This window comes from Podarcis pityusensis (assembly GCF_964106645.2).
Source record: "Podarcis pityusensis genome assembly, chromosome: 4".
NCBI lineage: Eukaryota > Metazoa > Chordata > Lepidosauria > Squamata > Lacertidae > Podarcis > Podarcis pityusensis.
Genome location: NC_138027.1, coordinates 2,851,460 through 2,870,441, shown reverse-complemented (window position 1 = coordinate 2,870,441; position 18,982 = coordinate 2,851,460). Strand labels below are relative to the sequence as shown.

Here is an 18,982-nt window from a genome sequence, read left to right as displayed (position 1 = left end):
CCATCTGCAGATATCCAAATAAAAATAAGAGCGGCATAAAATCGTCTGTGGAAAAGATGGAGCAGAAGGATCTAACCCAGTGTAAAAAGATTGTGAAAGGCTGGAAGAATTGGCTTCTGGACCCAGTTGACAGAGCACTGACTTATATATGCAGGCACCTGACCTTTGGTGTGATGGTGTCTCTGTTGTCTTTCCTGCACCTGCTGAAAACCCTCCTCTTCCAACAAGCCTTTCAAGTGGACGTCTCAATCCCTGTCTGCAACTGCATTAGAACTGCTTTTACCAGTTTTATAAACGGAATAGTTCTTAAATGTTTGTATGGTATTTATATTGGGATTTTAAAAAATCTTTTACATATGGAACTGTTTGCAACTGTTTCCACAGTTTTCTTGTTTTATGGCTGGAATTGTTCTTTGCGCTTGATAATTGTATATTTTATTGTTGTAGCCCACCCCAGCACCAGAAATCAAAGAGACAAATGAATAAATAAAATGTAGAAGATTGTTTTACCATTGTTTATGGCTGTCATTGTCCTCAGTACCCCAGGTCAGTGGACCTCACCCCCCCCCCCAACAAAAACCCAAGAGCAGAGCAATACAACTCCAACGTATGGGCTCCTGTTTCAGGAAGCCAGTTGTTTTCCTGAATGGTGCAAAACCTCCTTCCAATATGAAATCAAATGAAATGCCAGCCTCTCTCTGGCCTGCCCAGGATGAATTGCAGCATTTTCAGTGTGGTTCCACCTAAAGAATCCCTGACAGGTGGCCACCTAACCTCTGCTGGAGAACCTTCAAGAAAGGAGAGCCCACCATCTTCTGAGGGAGACTGTTCCACTGCTGAACAGCTCTTACCCTAAGAAAGTTCTTTGAAATGTTGAACCAGAATCTTCTTTCTTGTTGTTTGAATCCATCCACCCGGGTCTCACACTCTGAAGCAGCAGAAAACAAGCTTGCTCCATCTTCCATGTGGCAACCCTTCAGATATCTGAAGATGGCCATCATATCACCTCTCAGTCTCCTCTTATTATCTTAATGCTCATATTGAAATACCAATAAGCAAAAAGGCCTCTGATTGAGATATGCTCCCCGACCTTAAAACACTATAAAATAAAACCTGGTAAAAGAATCAGAACCAAATAGAAAGCAACTCCATCATCTCATGGCCTCATGATTGGGGAAGACCTTTGCACTTACCTGACTCTATAGGACAACCCATAAACCTGAAAAGAGTTCTCCCATGGTGGACACTGAGCCTGCCTTTGCTGTTCCTATATGGACTCTGTCTCTGCTTTTTATGGCATTAAGCATGATAGAAAAACTGCTTTCCTGCAGGGAACCAACCTGCCTCTGCACTGCCAGAAAACAGCTGAACCCCAGTGGGAAGACATCTCTGAAATCCCAACAGCAATTACTAGAAAATCTTCACAGATTCTGCATAAGAAGCTGCAGTTCTGCTCTCAGAGGCATTCAAGAGATCACTCCCTGCTCCCATCTTCCATCAAACCAGAGAGGTGGGATGCAGACATAATATATTAAGAAGGAGGGAGTTGGAAGGGATCCTGAGGGTCATCTGGCCCCAACCTCTGCAATGCAGCAATCTCAGCTGGAGCATCCACAACAGGTGGCCATCCAAACTCTGCTTAAAAACCTTCAGAGAAGGAGAGTCCATAATTTCCCCAGGGAGACCATTCCACAGTTGAACAGCTCTTACCCTCAGAAGTTCTTCCTGATGTTCAGTTGGAACCTCCTGTCTTGCAACTTGAAAAGGTTGTCTAGGCAGTAAAACCTGGCTTAGTTACAAAGTTGTGAAACTTCCTAAATGATTGGAACTCAAAAGAGGCTGGTGAGAGCCATGCTGTTTGAGGCTTGATTACCTAGTTCCTCCCAAGGTGAGGGGAAGTGGGCATAGCAGGATAGTTTATGGTATTAACCCCTTCATGCAGTAATTAGACTTAAGCATGTTGGTTTTATTTTATTTATTAAATTTGTATAGCACATTTCATCCGTAGATCCTAGGGTGGTTCACAAAAAAAAGATAAAGTACAAAAAATACATAATAAAAACAGAAACAAACCAATAACGCACACACACCCAAACACACACACACACACACATTTAGAAGGGTATAGGATGACAATCAGCCAAATACCTGGTGGAAGAGAAATGTTTTGGCCACCCACCCCTCACTCAGACAGATGCTCAAGGAGGATACCACTGTGGCTGCATATCCCACAGTTGGGACCCAATCTGTTTAGCGCTTTGTACATTAAAGTTAACACATTGAATTGGGCCCGTCAGCAATCAGGCTAACAAGCTGTTCCCATAGGATTGGTGTTCCATGATCCCTTCCTGCAGCACCACTTACAATGCATGCAGCTGAATTTGGAATCGGCTGCAACTTCTGGACTGTGCTGAAGGCTAGCCCCTCATAGATCACATTGCAAGAAGCCAGTTGAGAGGTGGCTGGAGTGCTGTGACCGGACTCCTTCTGTGGCTGAACTCTGCATCTGGGAGTGGAGCCACTTGAATCCCCTTGGGCATTGAAAACAGGACCCCCCCTCACTTTCTTCTCTGCCCTAAAATCAAGGTCTGAAGTGTGCAGAGTTGTTTAGGAAGTTTCATTTTTAAAAAAGGACAAAGGCCAGCTATTAAACAGATATGAAAGCAGCATGGGATGGATGCACTGGTTGATAAAAATAAAATACCTTTCGCTTCACTATATCACAGAATCCTTCTTTGAAAGAAACATCTTTTCTTTAATTGCAAAACACTGCATATTCTTTCCCGGATCTGCTGGGTCTTCACGCTGTACACAACAGGATTGAGAAGTGGGGGGACAGCAACAAAAATGTTGGCCATCAGCATGTGGACAATGGGGGAAAGGTGTCTCCCAAATCGATGCGCCATACTGGTGCCGATCATTGGCACATAGAAAATCAAGATGGCAGCAATGTGGGCCACACAGGTGTTCAGGGCCTTCAGGCACTCTTGATGGGAGGCAATGCTCAAAACGGTCCTCAGAATCAGGGCGTAGGACACAAGAATGCTCACAACATCCAACCCTAAAGAGGAAATAACTACTGTCAAACCATACAAGAGGTTGACTCTTGTGTCTGCACAGGCTAACTTCATGGCATCTTGGTGGAGACAGTAGGAGTGAGAAAGGACATTGGATCGGCAGAAAGGGAGCCGTTTAATAAGAAAAGGGATTGGGAAAATAACACAAAGGCCTCTGGACAAGACGACAATGCCTATTTTCACAATTACTGAATTTGGCAGAAGTGATCTATATCTCAGTGGATGACGAATGGCAATCAAGCGATCAAATGCCATTGCCACAAGAATGCCAGACTCTATCCACTGAAAGGTGTGGATGAAGAACATCTGGCTGATGCAGGCATTGAATGGGATTTCTCTGAAGTCAAACCAATGCACGCTCAGCATTGTTGGCATGGTTGACATGGAGAGGCCCAGATCCGAGCAGGCAAGCATGGAAAGGAAGAAGTACATGGGCTCATGGAGGCTTGTGTCAATCTTGATGACATAGAGGATCGTGATGTTCCCAAGCAGAGTCAGGGCGTAGAGCACAAACAGTGGGAAGGCCACCCAAGAGTTCTTCTCCTGCATCCCAGGGATGCCAATCAGGACAAAGGTTTGGTGACTCACCAGGGTCTCATTGGAGCTGGTGATGGAGGACATTGTTCCCCGATGTTTTTCTTCTTAGAAAGATTCTAAGGAGCCAGAAAATTGATATGAATATTAGAGGTTCTGAAATGATTTTACAGATTCTGTAAAGCTTATATTGACATTCTGAACAGGCAATCAAAGTTTCTAAGGTAGATTTGTTCTGTACCGTCACATGTCCCAAACGCATTGTTGAGACTGGAGGCAAGTCTCCCTTAAGTACGGACTTGGCAAAGAACTTTTAATTTCTGGCTCCGCCTAAACTCAAATCCCCCCCCCCCCGGTTTACTATCCCTAGTACTTCAAGACTCCCATAAAAGTGCCTGGCTTAAAACCGTCTATCAAAAACTTCACTCTTGTGGCCTATTCTCACAACACCTACCCACTATGGGCCCCACTAAAGCAAACAGTCTAATTGGTCAACGTCTAAAAGATATCGAGCATCAAAACAACCTGGCCACGATAAGGAAATTCTGCCCTTGGTATGTTCAGTTTCCACCTCTCCATTTTGATTCTCTGGCCCCATATCTGCACAAACTTATTCTCCTAAAATACAGACGTGCTTTTACACTTGCAAGACTGGAAGTTTTGCCATCTGCGGTACTCGAGGGTTGATTCCAAAAGATCCTGCCTGATAAAAGTCTTTACCCCTGTGGAGATGGTACCACCAAAACAGCGGCACACGTCCTCCTGTCCTGTACTCTCTACAAAGACCTGAGGAACGAGATCATCACCCCACTCGTACTAACCATCCCAGGGCGCTCAGCCACTGCCACAATGTCCTTTCTTCTATCAGATCAAAATGAGCAGATAACAGCAAAGGTTGCTAGGTTCATAGCAGGGGCAATCAGATTAAGGGCCACTAACAGACTGCTGATTCAGGACTTTAAATTGTGCTTTTATATCAAATTTCCTGTTCTGCATATTCTGTAATGTTTTACTGTTGCTATGGCCATTGGCTAATGAGAATAAAGTTTTATCTATCTCTCTCATTCTGAACAGGACTAAATTGTTTAGTTCAGTCTAAAGGGGAAAGTTTTCATAGGACGTCTGGAATGATTCTTCTACCTTGGCCAAATACAACCCTAACCCTCTCATGAATTTCAATTCCCAACAGTCTCCCCTTTCCAACCGGTGTGAATATCATTTTTAAATGTATTAGTTATTAGCATTATTATTTGTTGAGGGGTGTCAAAGAGACTCCCAGGTGTTGTTCTTGTTGAGGATTGCAGCATGTCGTTTGGCACATTCATATTCTTTCAATTTCTCACCTGAAAATCAGGAATAACAATCACAGTTTCATTGTGGATTGGAAATGAGATATCTAAATGACTAAATGTATTGCAGTGGCAGACCTTTGGGTCTCAAATTTCGGTGGCAGACTGTGCAATGCCAAAATCTGGCACCTCTCTGCCTTTCACACTCCATTCTAAATAATAGTTGTGGCGTCTCCTGCAGAACCCCTGAGGCGACTGCACTGCCTGCGCTCCCCTAAATCCACCTCTAAGTATTGGGTTAGCAGCATGGAGGTCTCACTCCATCTCCTCCTCTTGTGAAAAGACGTCGTGAAGCTGAGGTGCTTCGTTTTGCAGCATGTAGGCGAGATTGCTCCTATAGACAAGGCTTATAACCATCTCCATCTTTTCATGGCCTCATGACTGTGAAAGACATCTCTGAAGTCAGTCAAGGGAAAACCCATCTGCTTTGTATCTCATGCAGTCATTTGCACTTACCTGAGTTTACGGTGCAGCTCATGAACCTGACATGACTTCTTCCAAGCTGACTTTGCTGCTCCAAGAGGGAATCTGCCTGTGCCTTTTATGGCATGGAAGGGTGCAGTAAATCTCTTTTCCCTCAGAGAGGCCAGCTGCCCCAAGACGCCAGAAAACTGGGAAGAGACACTTGAAATCCCAACAGCCATTACAAGGGAATCCCCATGGACCTGCAGTTGTCTTCTCAGAGACTCTGTGCCCCCCATTTTCTTTTTGTGCTGGAAAAATTACATGTTCTGTCCTTATCACCATGCTATCCACACTTGCAACAACATCCTTGTATCGCTTTTTAGGTCCCATCGGATTCTTGATGTGTGCAGTGAGTGCAGTGTCAGATCATGTCCCAGCTTATGTAACTTTTCAACTTTTCAATGTAATTAATCCCTCTCCTTGTTGCCTCTTTCCTCCTTCACTCTTGTGGAGGCGTTCCATGCCTCAAATGTGTATCAGCAGAACGGAGAACTAATTTTGAACTTAACACCAAGATCGAACCTGTAACCTTGGTGTTATCAGCACCACACTCTAACCAACAGAGCCCTGCATAGACTATCCATGATGCTGTGTTCCAAGTCCCCATATGATGACTTCCCATAGCATTATATAGATATGCTGGGTTAGATTGTACTGCTTTATATGTGCGGTACCACCATGCTCTCCCCGTATGTTTTTTTTAATTCCCAAGGTCAATGAAAATAGAAAGTCATATCAGGCAAATACTTTGGCTACAATCTACTCCCTGTCGTGCTTACCTTCTGTTAGTAGGGAGTGTTTAACAGAAGGGAACATTCAGAATGTGATTGATCTACAAACTGGAATCGGTACAGTTCACTCTACCAAAACATTCTGCTGTATGTGTAAGATACATCCTTTGATCCTGTGGTCTCTTAGCATTTGCAAAGTAGATGATTATCACATTGTCAGTCTCTGGACTGTGGCCAATGGGTATTAGAAAGCAGTCTAGGAATACACAATGGAGAGAGAGAATCACAATAAAGCGAAGATGACATCATTTAGGATCTCACAGACCAAAAGCTAAAGGGTAAAGCAGTCCCCTGATGCCACTCTGCATGAGCAGAACAACTGTATCATCTTCTCTCCTACAATAGGGTTACCAGATGTTCCCGGGGACAGTCCCTGGATTTGCAAATCTATCCCCAGGAAAAGTGGCAGCGGCAGCGGCAGCCTCAGCTCTGGCTGGCTTCAGGAATTGCTCGATGCCTGCTGCTGTGGTGCCCACCATTTTTCCTTGCCGGCCCGAACTTCCAGTGAGGAAAAATGGTGGGCACCACAGCAGTGGGCAGCGAGCAGCTTCTGAAGCCAGCCAGAGCCAACTGCGCTACCAGGCTGTCTCTGGGCTGCTGACTGCATCTGCTGCCACCACAGTCGAAGGGGAACTGGGGACGTCCAGCGGTACAGATCTCCTGCCCCCTTCCCCTTTTGTTTTGACTGATCGGGGGAGGCTTGGGAGTTGTGGGTGGGGGGCCGTTGCCCAGTTTTTTAAAAACTCTGCGCATTTATGTTTCACAGGGTGTGAAAGAAGGGCTTTGCACCTTTATACAATATGCAAGTGTGCTTGGGCCCAGGGTCTTTTGCTCACCACCCCCACTACTGACTCCCTGTTGCTACTCAGCTCCCCCCCCCAAAAAAGGTCCCCGGATTCATTGAAAAAAAATCTGATACCCATATCCAACATCCAATGCACAGAACCACACTTGGAGGACATGATGGTCTGCAGAGAGAGCAAGGAGAATATAGTGTCCACTATCTTACTTGATCAGAATCATCAGCCAAGATGATCAAGGCCATTCAAGTGTCAAAATCAGACCTGAAGCCAGATTGGAAGGGATGAAGTAGATCAGGGGTAGGCAACCTAACGCTCTTGGGCTGGATGCGGCCCAATTGCCTTCTCAATCTGGCCCACGGACAGTCCGGGAGTCAGAATGTTTTTACATGAGTAGAATGTGTGCTTTTATTTAAAATGCATCTCTGGGTTACTTCTGGGGCATAGGAATTCATTCATTTTCTTTCCAAAACAGAGTCTGGCGCACCACATGGTCTGAGGGACGGTGGACCAGCCCACGGCTGAAGAAGGTTGGTGACCCCTGAAGTAGATCATGGGGAAACTCATCTGCTTTGTATCTCAAGCAGTTCTTTGCACTTACAGCTATGAACCTGAAACAGGCCTCCTGTGTGATTCTCTCTTTGATACAGGAAGCATAATTGATACAAAGTAAAATCTCTTTACCGAAAGGTCCCATCCCCATCTTGGAGGATTATGGTAAACAACAAAAAATATGGGCATGAGTAAAGGAATGAAGTTATTACTGCCAAGGTCCAAAAGATGTTCAAGGATTAAATGTAGCATTTGTTCAGGGAATCAGAAGTGGCAACAGTGGTTATTTATTTATTTATTTATTTGCATTTATAAACCATCTGTCATCCTGAAGGATCTGAAAATGATATACACAAATAATAGAACCATGAAGCAATTGGTTCACAATAATTTAATAAAGCACATTGAATACATATCAGTTAAAGTAGTGCTGTAGTAGCTTCAGAAATAATCATGTTCAAGGCAAGTGACAATCCCTCTCTGCTATACACACACACACACACACATACATACCCAGCCAACCAAACTCCTTTGGTTAGATCTTATTAGTCCTGATTGGGAAGGGTCAGGAGCTGATGTGATTGGCTGAACCCCTTGACGTGTCGTGTCCTCAGGCAGCAACAGCTGATTCTGATCATTTACCGTTTGACCAAGTGGTGTCCTAGAAACCTCCCTGGATCTTACTTCAAGCATGGTGGCAATATCCAAGCGCAGCTGAGTGACTTGGCATGTAACTTGCTCTGCAACGTTCCCCACATGGGGCCAGCTTTTGTGTGTGTGTGTGTGTGTGTGTGTGTGTGTACGTGTGTGATTTTATGTGTGCATGATTTTGTGTCTTCATTTCCCCAGAAAGGCACATTAAAAAATATGGCCCCTTCTTTTGAACATATTAAAAGGCATTGTGCTCACTTAACAATGACATTACTGGCTGTACTGAGTCTCTTTAAATTTATTTGTTTCTTTCTAAAAGGCAGAAATCAGCTCTCAGACTAACTTGATGATGATGATGTTGAAATAAATAACATTGTTCAGAAAGGCTATCAATGGTTATTCTACCACTATCAGAGGCTGAATGACACTATACCTCTGGAAGCTGCAGGAAGTGAGAGAGCTGGACTCAGGTCCTGCTTGCGGATTTCCCATAATAGCCATCTGGAGAGCCACTGTGAGAAGAGAATGCTGGACTACATAGGCCATTGGCCTCATCTAGGAGCCTCTTCTTGTTCTTATGACAAGTCAGACCAGTTATTGAATATATAGGGTACCAATATGGGGTTTATCTGTGTATTCCTAAATACAATACACTTTCACACCACTTTATTATGGAATTCTTCTTTGGTAGAAAGATCAAGCCCTACTTTTCCTTAACTTCAAAATGTTGCATATCCTTTGCCGAATCTGCTGGGTCTTCACACTGTACACAACGGGATTGAGAAGTGGTGGGACTGCAACATAGATGTTGGCCATCAGCATGTGGACAATGGGGGAAAGGTGCTTCCCATATCGATGTACTACACTGACACCAATCATTGGGACGTAGAAGATCAAGATGGCACAAATGTGGGAGACGCAGGTGTTGAGAGCCTTCAGACACTCTTCCCGGGAGGCAATGCTCAAGACAGTCTTCAGAATCAGGACATACGATACAAGAATGATGACCACGTCCAACCCCAAAGTGCACATGACAAGAATCAAACCATATAAGACGTTGACTCTTGTGTCTGCACAAGCTAATTTCATAGCATCTGGGTGCAGACAGTAGGAGTGGGAAAGGACATTAGATCTACAGAAAGGGAGCCGTTTAATAATAAAAGGGATTGGGAAGATGACACAGAAAGCTCGGGAAAACACAGCTATACCTATTTTTGCAATTACTGTGTTTGGGAGAAGTAATCTATATCTCAATGGCTCAGAGATGGCAATCAAGCGGTCAAAAGCCATTGCCACAAGAATGCCAGATTCTGCCCATTGGAACGAATGGAGAAAAAACATCTGGGTGATGCAGGCATTGAATGGGATTTCTCCTGAGTCAAACCAATAGACTTGCAGCATTGTTGGCATGGTTGAAATGGAGAGGCCCAGATCCGAGCAGGCGAGCAGGCAAAGGAAGAAGTACATGGGCTCATGGAGGCTTTGGTCAATCTTGATGACATAGAGGATCGTGATGTTCCCAAGCAGAGTCAGGGCGTAGAGCACAAACAATGGGAAGGCCACCCAAGAGTTCTTCTCCTGCATCCCAGGGATGCCAATCAGGACAAAGGTTTGGTGGCTCACAAGGCTCTCGTTGAATCTGGTGATGGAGGACATCGTTTCCCATGTGCATTTGGTGGAAAGATATTAAGGAAGTGGTTATATTTTCATTCTGAAGAGAGATAAATGTCTGAGTTTAAGTTCAGCGGAAAAAGTTGCATTAGTACCCCAAAACTCATTCACTCAATATTCTGTCTACCTGAGGCAAATAACACTCCAACCTTTGCATGAATATTAATCCCCAGCTCTCTAACTAATGTCAGTTTAAGCATCTCTTGTGTAAGTTGTGAGTCCCAGAAGCAAAATCTTGCAGTTGAAAGGAGATCTGATGAACTTCTTCCTTCCACCAGTGGGTTTGACAACAGAGCATTGGCATCATTTGTAGCAGCTACAATTCTGAACAGGGACCTGATAAGTCCTTTGCTGGAAAGCTTTCTTCAGCCACAAAGGCTTTGTCCTTCTCCTGCAGTTGAAGCATGATACCAGTCTACATGGCAGGTCTTTCGTAAAGGTCACTTGGAGCAATGTCTGTTCATGGCATTGTACTGCATTTTGTCAGAAACATTCCAGGATTCCGTTTTCCATCAGGATCTAGTGTTGTGACACAGGAAAACTTTCCTTACACCATGCATAATTTTAAACACCTTCATTGTGTCCCCTTCCCTTGCTCTTCTCTTTCCTAAACTAAAATGTTGCATATACTTATTCCTTCCAGAGCATTATGTGGCAATCTGAGAAAAAAATCATTCCAATTAAACAAATATAAAGGTAAAGGGACCCCTGACCATTAGGTCCAGTCGTGACCGACTCTGGGCTTGCGGTGCTCATGTCGCTTTATTGGTTGAGGGAGCTGGCGTACAGCTTCCAGGTCATGTGGCCAGCATGACTAAGCTGCTTCTGGTGAACCAGAGCAGTGCACGCAAACGCTGTTTACCTTCCCGCCGGAGTGGTACCTATTTATCTTCTTGCACTTTGACGTGCTTTCGAACTGCTAGGGTGGCAGGAGCAGGGACCGAGCAACGGGAGCTCACCCCACTGCGGGGATTCGAACCTCTGACCTTCTGATCAGCAAGTCCTAGGCTCTGTGGTTTAACCCACAGCACCACCCGCGTCCCAAATAAAACAAATATAGTAACATATTAAATTCATTTCACAACAGTGAAATAAAAAGGCAGTGTAACACCCCCCCACACACATGTAAACCCTGCACCTCTCTACCAGAAGACCTTCCTCAGCTATAGACCCCCAAAGAGTCATGACACAGACCTTGTATCATGCTGTTATTTTCGGAATTCTTATGACGTGTTAAGCGTGGCAATCAGCATATGTGAGACACTTCAGTGCAAGGTCTTATCTGGTTGGATCTCCAGGAATCATTGAAGAAAAACGGCATGTTTACAGAAATAGTCTGTCTCCAATCTATGACCGCCTAGTATAAATCTGTCCTGATCAGCTATGAAAACCTTGTCCGAACTCATAAGCTCCTTTGCTTTGTGGAGTAGCAAAATGATACAGTGAGTTGTTCACTTAATCAAAATTCACCGCCCGCCACAAAAATATATTACGCTTCAATATTTGCAGGTGTTCTGTTCGTGGTATTGTACTGTATTTTGTCAGAAACCTTCCGACATTCACTTTCCCATCAGGTTCTAGTGTTGTGGCAGAGGGAGAAGAACTTCTTGCACTGTGCATAATTTTGTACAGCACCATTGTGTCTCCTTCCCCTGGTCTCATTTTTTCCTAAGCTAAAATCTCCCAATTGTCATATCCTTCCCTCCAGCCCTTCAACCTTTTGGTCTACAATCTTCCTTTAAGGTGCAGCAACCAGAACAAGGTGTGGCCTTAGATTGTTTTGTTATCCATGCTATTCCTATGTAAAAGATATTAGCTCTGCCATTTCATAACATCATGACTGTAGGCCTACCTGTCGATGATCAAAGAAAAACTCGTCTGCCTTGTTTCTCAAGGAATCCTTTGAACTTACCTGACTTTATGGCACAAACCATGAAACTGGTGTGGTTTTTCCCATGGTCAATGCTGAACCAGACTCTGCTGTTCCAGTAATTATTCAGCATGTGCTTTTTATGGTGTCGGAATTGTAGCAAAAATGTTTTCCCTTAGGGAGGGAATCTACTGAAAAATTGCCAGGAAGCTTGGAGATAGGTTTGCTTCAAGTATGGAGAAAGCACAAAAGCCACCAGCCTGGACTACAAGGGGACAATCTAAATAAGAGAAATGTGGATATTTGGACATTTTATGGGATGGTGTAGATTAACACTGAGTGGACCTAGAGTTTGATCCTGCAGAGCTCTTCTTGGGTTCTTATATTATCCATGCTTAAAATGCATAAGCTCTGTCATTTTTGACTGATAAAGACCTATCTGAAGTCAATTAAAATGTTTATATTCAAAAGAGGTCTCTGCACTTAATGGACTCTAAGGCATGAGCTCTGGGTGCAGCATGATTTTCCTGACAGTAAGCACTGAGGCAGGGTAGGCAACCTAAGGCCCGTAGGCCAGATGTGGCCCAATCGCCTTCTCAATCCGGCCCATGGATGGTCCAGGAATCAGCGCGTTTTTACATGAGTAGAATGTGTCATTTTATTTAAAATGTACCTCTGGGTTATTTGTGGGGCATAGGAATTCGTTCACCCCCCCCCAAAAAAAATAGTCCGGCCCCCCACAAGGTCTGAGGGACAGTGGACCAGCCCCTTGCTGAAAAAGGTTGCTGACCCCTGCACTAAGGGATTCATGCCTCTTTTTATTGTGTTCCAGTTAGGGTTAAAACTAGAGCTACTTATCTAGAAAAAGAGGAACTCACATATCTTGTTCTCTTATCATGACAGTGGCGCCCACTGTGTTGCAGCTGAACAAAAGGCCTGGTTAAAACCTCCTGTGCTTTCCCTCTGGGAGGGAGGCTGTCCCAAAACTGCTGGAAAACTGCTGAATCCCAGAGGAATGTAATATGTGAAATCGCAGTAGCAATTGCTAGAAAATCTCTAAGGATCCCTCTGCAAAGACTCTCGGAGAGATGCTCTGGAGATCTTGTGTGTGCTCTTACATGACAGCAGATGAGTAAGATGAGAGCATTTTTAAAAAGTAATTTGGTACTATTGTATTGTTAAATGCCACCCCAATCTCTGAGCAGTGAGAGCCTTCAGGGGACCCTGACCTCAGTTTCCTTGGAATGAGCGACAGCAGAGTCTACAGCATCTTTAGCATATATCAACACACATATGCAACCTGAGAATAGAATGGAGGGGCTTACTGCATTAACACCCCAATGGGTCTTGCTTCTATCGCTCCATGTCTAGCTTCTCCACCTGCTCTTTGCTCTGCTCTCTCACCACACCCTGTCCTATTGTTCCATCCACCCAGCAGTTAAGTGAGGGTGGGGAGGCCCACTCACTTGCCCTATGGCACTGAGCAACCTCTTTTGTTATGCTGAGGAAGGCACTTAAGTGTCAGCCAATAGCATCCTCTATCAGCTTTCTTTTTTTTTATAAATAATTTTTATTTAAGTTTTGAACAGCAAAGAAAGAAAAGAAAAACATACACAATACATATCTCAAAAAAAGAAAAAAAAGATAACAAGAGCACACAAAAAAGAACACAATTCAACAATAAAAAACAAAAAACATAACAATTAAAAACAATATCTCTTTTCCATTTCCGTTTTTTTTAATTTGCTTATTTTCTGGACTTCCTCATACCTCCCTCTTTTGTATTCCAATCCAAATTGTTTGTCCAGCAATTTCTTTTCAACTTTTTTAATCCCAATCTTTAACTTTAATATAATATTGTAATATATATCTTCAATGCTTTCAATGCTTATAGGGTATAGCTTGTTTTCTGCTGTTCTGGAAGGTAGGACCCAACTAATGGCTTCAAGTTACAAGAAAGGGGATTCCAACTAAACATCAGGAAGAACTTTCTGAATTATAGTGCCATAGCATGGGAGGTGCACGGGGTGGTTGCCCCAGGGAGAAAATTGCTAGGGGTGCAAAATTTCAGCATCCAGTGCTGCCTCAATATAGCTGTGTGCTTCTGTCGCTGGGCTCTGCTGAGAGCAGCTTCTCCATGCCAAGCAGGAAGTGACCCCTCCAGGCAACAGAATGATTCAACTGTTAGGCAGTTGAATGTGCATGTGTACTCTGTCCATTTCCCTCCAACCAACCCCACCCCCGTGCAGCCCCGGGAACTGGCAATCCACGCTATGCCACTGTTCTCCCCTCCTGAAGTTTCCAGCAACTTTTATGCAGACGCACACTGTCCCTGACCATGGAAGCAGAGCATCGACATTCAAGGCCAGGAGCCATTGGTAGGCTTCTCTTCCATGAATTTGCCCGATCCTCTTTTGAAACCACCCAATTTTCACATGCATTTTCCAGGGTCTTGAGCCTGAGGCTTCCCACCCCCCATTCCAAAGCAAAAGAAAGCTGGGCAAGTTCTAGACCCTTGAAAATTTACACCATTTGGGGAAGTGGGGAGAGCATAACAATATATTTCTGCCTGCCTGCCTTCCTGTGTACACAGAGGCTCCATCCATTTCTGTCAGTAAGAGCATTTAAAAAGCTTTCCAGTAAACGTAAAATTCCTTCAAGCTTATTTATGTCCCCCCCCCCCCCCCCACAACTTTTCAGTTTCAATGTTTCACTAGCTTAGTTACTCAGCATAATCCCATCCCACACAGTCCTGGGAATCATAAAGTCTTCTGAGAGACCGAGCATTCAGTAACCCTAGCGCAAGGGACATCAGAGAATTCTTGCAAGAAAAAATTCGAGAGCAGAAATTGCTGGTGCTTATTTATTTTTTCTTTGGAATGGAACACAATCCAGCAAGTACAGTTAGTAATCATATGTTGCTTTCAGTTTGCACACATGATGTGCCAGGCTGTTTTTCTAGAACTCTTATAATGGCCACGGTGCAAACCTGAGAGGTGCTGGAACTGAGTTCCATTGCGTTCCAGCTGGGGAAAAAGCCCTGATTATGCAATTGATGACTTCCCTCCATCCGCTTTGTGTTTCCTTCGCATTGGAATGGGTGGGGGCTGAATAACACAATGACAACAGAATTTTTATATATTATGTAAATTACATAAGGAACATAATTCCACCACAGTGAACACTGGGACAAATAGCATGGTTTGGTTGGTGGAAGACAAACAGCAGTGGAATGGAAGCAGTAGAGCATACAATCATCACAGGGCATGTTGTCTTTAGTTGGTGTCTGAACTTTGAGGTCCTGAATAGACCTGAGAAGCAAAATAGATGGTATGCACCCACCTGACTCGTGCAACATTATTCATTGATATAATATATTGTAATGTAAGTGTAGCACTTAAACTTTTTATTGTCCTTATGTCTGGATGAGCTTCACAGCACAGAGTTTCTTGAGGATACGTTGGCGGATCTGCTTCGTCTTGATACTATACACAACTGGGTTCATCAGAGGAGGTGCCAGCAGATAGACGTAGGACATGAGTATGTGGACGATGTGAGGGGCACGTTCCCCAAAGCGGTGGATCAACGACAGGCCTATCATGGGCACGTAGAAGAGCAGGACAGCACAGATGTGGGAGACGCAAGTGTTGAAGGCCTTGAGGCGCTCTTCTCTGGAGGCAATGCTCAGGACTGTTTTCAGGATGAAGACGTAAGAGAGGAAGATCAGGAGGGAGTCGATTCCCACCGTGAAGGCCACAACGGTCAGCCCATAGATGTGGTTGACGATGATGTCTGAGCAGGCCAGTTTCATGATTTCCAGATGCAAGCAGTAGGAGTGAGAGAGAACATTGGTCCTGCAGTAATGGAAGCGGCGGAGAAGCAGAGGCAGAGGCACAATCAGGGAAAAGCTGCGGAATGCAAAGGCCAGCGCCATTGTCACGATCCTCTGGGTGGTCAAGATGGAGCCATATCTCAGCGGGTTGCAGATGGCCACGAAGCGGTCAAAGGCCATGGACAAGAGCACGGAAGATTCAACCAGGGAGAGGGAGTGAATGAAGAAGAGCTGTGTGAAGCAGGCGCTGAAAGGGATCTCACGAGCATCAAACCAAAATATGCCCAGCACTGTGGGCAACGTAGTGAGGCACAAGCCCAGGTCAGTCAGGGCCAGCATGGCCAGGAAATAATACATTGGCTCATGCAAGCTTGAGTCTGTTCGGATCACATGGAGGATTGTGCAGTTCCCCAAGATCACCGTCATGTAGATGAAGCAGAAGGGAAGGGAGATCAAGCGATAGGCGTACTCCAGCCCAGGGAAGCCCGTCAAGAGAAATGTGGAGGGGTTGAAGGTTTTGTTCTCCAAATGGGAGATGTTCATTTCACAAGAGAGTCCTACTTCACTTCTGTGCTTTAAAGTCAGTGCCTAGAAAGCAAAACAGTTTTTATTGTAGAATACTAGAGGTGGAAAGATCTTGCTAGAGGTGGTAGATATTTGCAAAACAAATAAATCATTGGCATACAAATTTACTTGGAGATGTTTTATGTTTTTAGATTGCTTTATGCTTCTTTACATGAAATTATTGCGTTTTTGTGGCCACTTTTCCCCAGCATATTTATTTTCATACATATTACTTGGCGGAAAATTGTACTGAAAGATACCTATGTTTCAGTTCACATATAATTGTACTTTACTTCTTTCTTCTTCTTCTTTTTTATCACTTTTTATCACAACAAATGTAACTGATCTGTAGAAAACACAACCTGAAGAAAGAGTCAATACATGTGCTTTTGTAAGCAAGGAAAATCTTTAACAACAACAAACAACACATATAATGTCAGAAAGTGTGGATTCAGAAGGTTTGCCTTTAAATGCAACACCGAGTCAAGTTTCTCCCTCATCTTTACTTCTGGGGTGCTTGATCATTTCAGGGAACCTAGGTGAGCAGAGCAGAAGTTCAGCTCCCACCATGTGCAGGCCTGTGAGATTGGAGATGGTGGCATATGGTAGAAGAGAGCCAGGGAGCCTGGACGGGGGGTTGTCTTCTTCTGATAATCTGGAACTTATCTTGCTGTTAACACAGCCCAAGGTGGCATCAACTATTTTTCTCAGTGGAATTGTATATTTATCTATTCATTTCAATTTCAGAGCTACCCATCAATAACTTTTCCCTGGGTGGCTTGCCACAAAACAGAGGTAAAATATAATGGGTGGTATTCATAGTAAAGCTAAAGGGACCCCTGACCATTGGGTCCAGTCATGACCGACTCTGGGGTTGCGGCGCTCATCTCACTTTATTGGCCGAGGGAGCCGGCGTACAGCTTCCGGGTCATGTGGCCAGCAGCGCACAGAAACGCCGTTTACCTTCCCGCCAGAGCGGTACCTATTTATCTACTTGCACTTTGATGTGCTTTCGAATTGCTAGGTTGGCAGGAGTAGGGACCGAGCAACAGGAGCTCACCCCGTCGCAGGGATTTGAACCGCCGACCTTCTGATCGGCAAGTCCTAGGCTCTGTGGTTTAACCCACAGCACCACCCGTGTCCCTATGAAATCAATGAACATGACTAAGCTAGACCCATTCATTTCAATGGGCGTACACTGAGTAAAACTTAGTTGAACACCACCTAAAGTATTCAGGTAGGTAGCCGTGTTGGTCTGACGTCGTCGAAATATATATATATTTTTAAAAAAAGTCCAGTAGCACTTCAGAAGAGTATCTGAAGTATCTGAAGAAGTATGCATGCACACGAAAGCTTATACCAAGAACAAACTTAGTTGGTTTCTAAGGTGCTACTGGACTATTTATTTATTTATTTATTTATTTTATATTTCGGCCACCCAAAGTATAATGACTAAAATCAGCAACAAACCACAGAAGACACCAAAGCATTCCACCTTCCTTTAAGTGGAGACTTCATTATGATGATTCTTATAAAGGATCAGCCCTGCTGAAGCAGCAGCAGCTTTTGATTCCTCTTTGAAATCTTCCCCTTCTAGCTCAGTGTTTTTCAACCTTTTTTGGGCAAAGGCACACTTGTTTCATGAAAAAAATCACGAGGCACACCACCACTGTGTGCGGAGAGGGAGATGTCACAGCCCCGCTGCTCTCTATGGGGAATTGGATGAGAGCGGACCGCCTGTCCGCTCTCATCCGATCCCATCCGATTTGATCCCCACCCAGGACGGATGGAAAATAGGGTGGACACAGTCCGGCGCCCACCTAGTGGGCGAAAATTTGACATTTATTTTTTAAAAAATCTTTCGAATTTTTCACTTTTTCCCACGGCACACCAGGCAACATCTCGCGGCACACTAGTGTGCCGCGGAACAGTGGTTGAAAAACACTGTTCTAGCTGATCGTTGCAAGAATTATGTAACTAAGAAAATGCCTTCCATGGTTCCAGTTACAGATAGGTAGCCGTGTTGGTCTGCCATAGTCAAAAAAAAATAAATCCTTCCAGTAGCACCTTTAAGACCAACTAAGTTAGTTCTTGGTATGAGCTTTCGTGTGCAAGCACACTTCTGTGTATCTGAAGAAGTGTGCTTGCACACGAAAGCTCATACCAAGAACTAACTTAGTTGGTCTTAAAGGTGCTACTGGAAGGATTTTTTTTATTAAGAAAATGCCTGTTTGCTCTTTCCTGCTGCCTCTCCATCTCTCTTCCTTTCGTGTCATCCCGGAATCCTTCCCCCTCCCCCTGCAAAGAGCAGGATAAAAATGCTTTGGGAAAAAATACAAATTAGGAGGCCAGGAGGCAGATTTGAGAAAAAAAAATCTGTTTGAGATCCCTCAGAGCTGCTGCTGATCAAAACACAGATACTGAATTGGGTGGGCCAGCAGTTCAACCACCAAAAGCAGCTTCACCTTCAAACTTCTTCTAATCAGGGATGGAAGTAGAATGACGAGGTGCTGTCACTGTGAAGCACAGAGACTCCTTCTCTGGAGGTCACTGGTAGCCGAGTAAGATCGTCTTTCATAAACAGTTTTAACAATGTGTCCACAAGTGACTGTGGGGGCCAATTTTCCTGCACAAGCCCCGTTGAATTGAGAGCTCTTTAGCGGGCAATGCCTACATGTCTTGAAATCATTGTATCCTAGAACTAGAAGGGATCTCCAGGGCCATATAGCCTAAATGTTGGAGAAATTTAAAAAGAGTTTGACCTAGTTGGGGTTCCCTAACGGAACACCAAACGGACACAGGGGGAAAAGGTGTTTATTAACACAA

General features: G+C 44.3%; 4 protein-coding genes across 5 annotated transcripts in view; 1 reads left to right on the top strand and 3 right to left on the bottom strand.

The window, feature by feature from the left end:
- Nucleotides 1-18,982, top strand: part of LOC308475072 (uncharacterized protein) — a 296,536-nt gene that overhangs the window by 122,944 nt on the left and 154,610 nt on the right. The gene's annotated exons all lie outside the window — the stretch shown is intronic.
- Nucleotides 2,721-3,698, bottom strand: LOC308475277 (olfactory receptor 51H1-like; the record flags this gene model as incomplete). The annotated part of the gene is made up of 1 exon (XM_081002336.1): nucleotides 2,721-3,698. The coding sequence occupies one exon, from the start codon at nucleotides 3,696-3,698 to the stop codon at nucleotides 2,721-2,723; it is 978 nt and encodes a 325-aa protein (XP_080858462.1).
- Nucleotides 8,916-9,875, bottom strand: LOC308475288 (olfactory receptor 51H1-like; the record flags this gene model as incomplete). The annotated part of the gene is made up of 1 exon (XM_081002348.1): nucleotides 8,916-9,875. One exon carries the CDS (start codon nucleotides 9,873-9,875, stop codon nucleotides 8,916-8,918), a length of 960 nt encoding a protein of 319 aa, XP_080858474.1.
- On the bottom strand, nucleotides 14,569-16,988 carry LOC308475286 (olfactory receptor 51G1-like). Its single transcript, XM_081002346.1, has 2 exons — nucleotides 16,417-16,988; nucleotides 14,569-16,180 (listed from the first exon to the last, which is right to left on the bottom strand). Exon 2 carries the CDS (start codon nucleotides 16,133-16,135, stop codon nucleotides 15,176-15,178), a length of 960 nt encoding a protein of 319 aa, XP_080858472.1. The 5' UTR covers nucleotides 16,136-16,180; nucleotides 16,417-16,988; the 3' UTR covers nucleotides 14,569-15,175.

Coding starts and splice junctions, on each gene's coding strand:
- LOC308475286 (XM_081002346.1), bottom strand. CDS start 16,135: ATGAACATCTCCCATTTGGAGAACAAAACCTTCAACCCCTCCACATTT.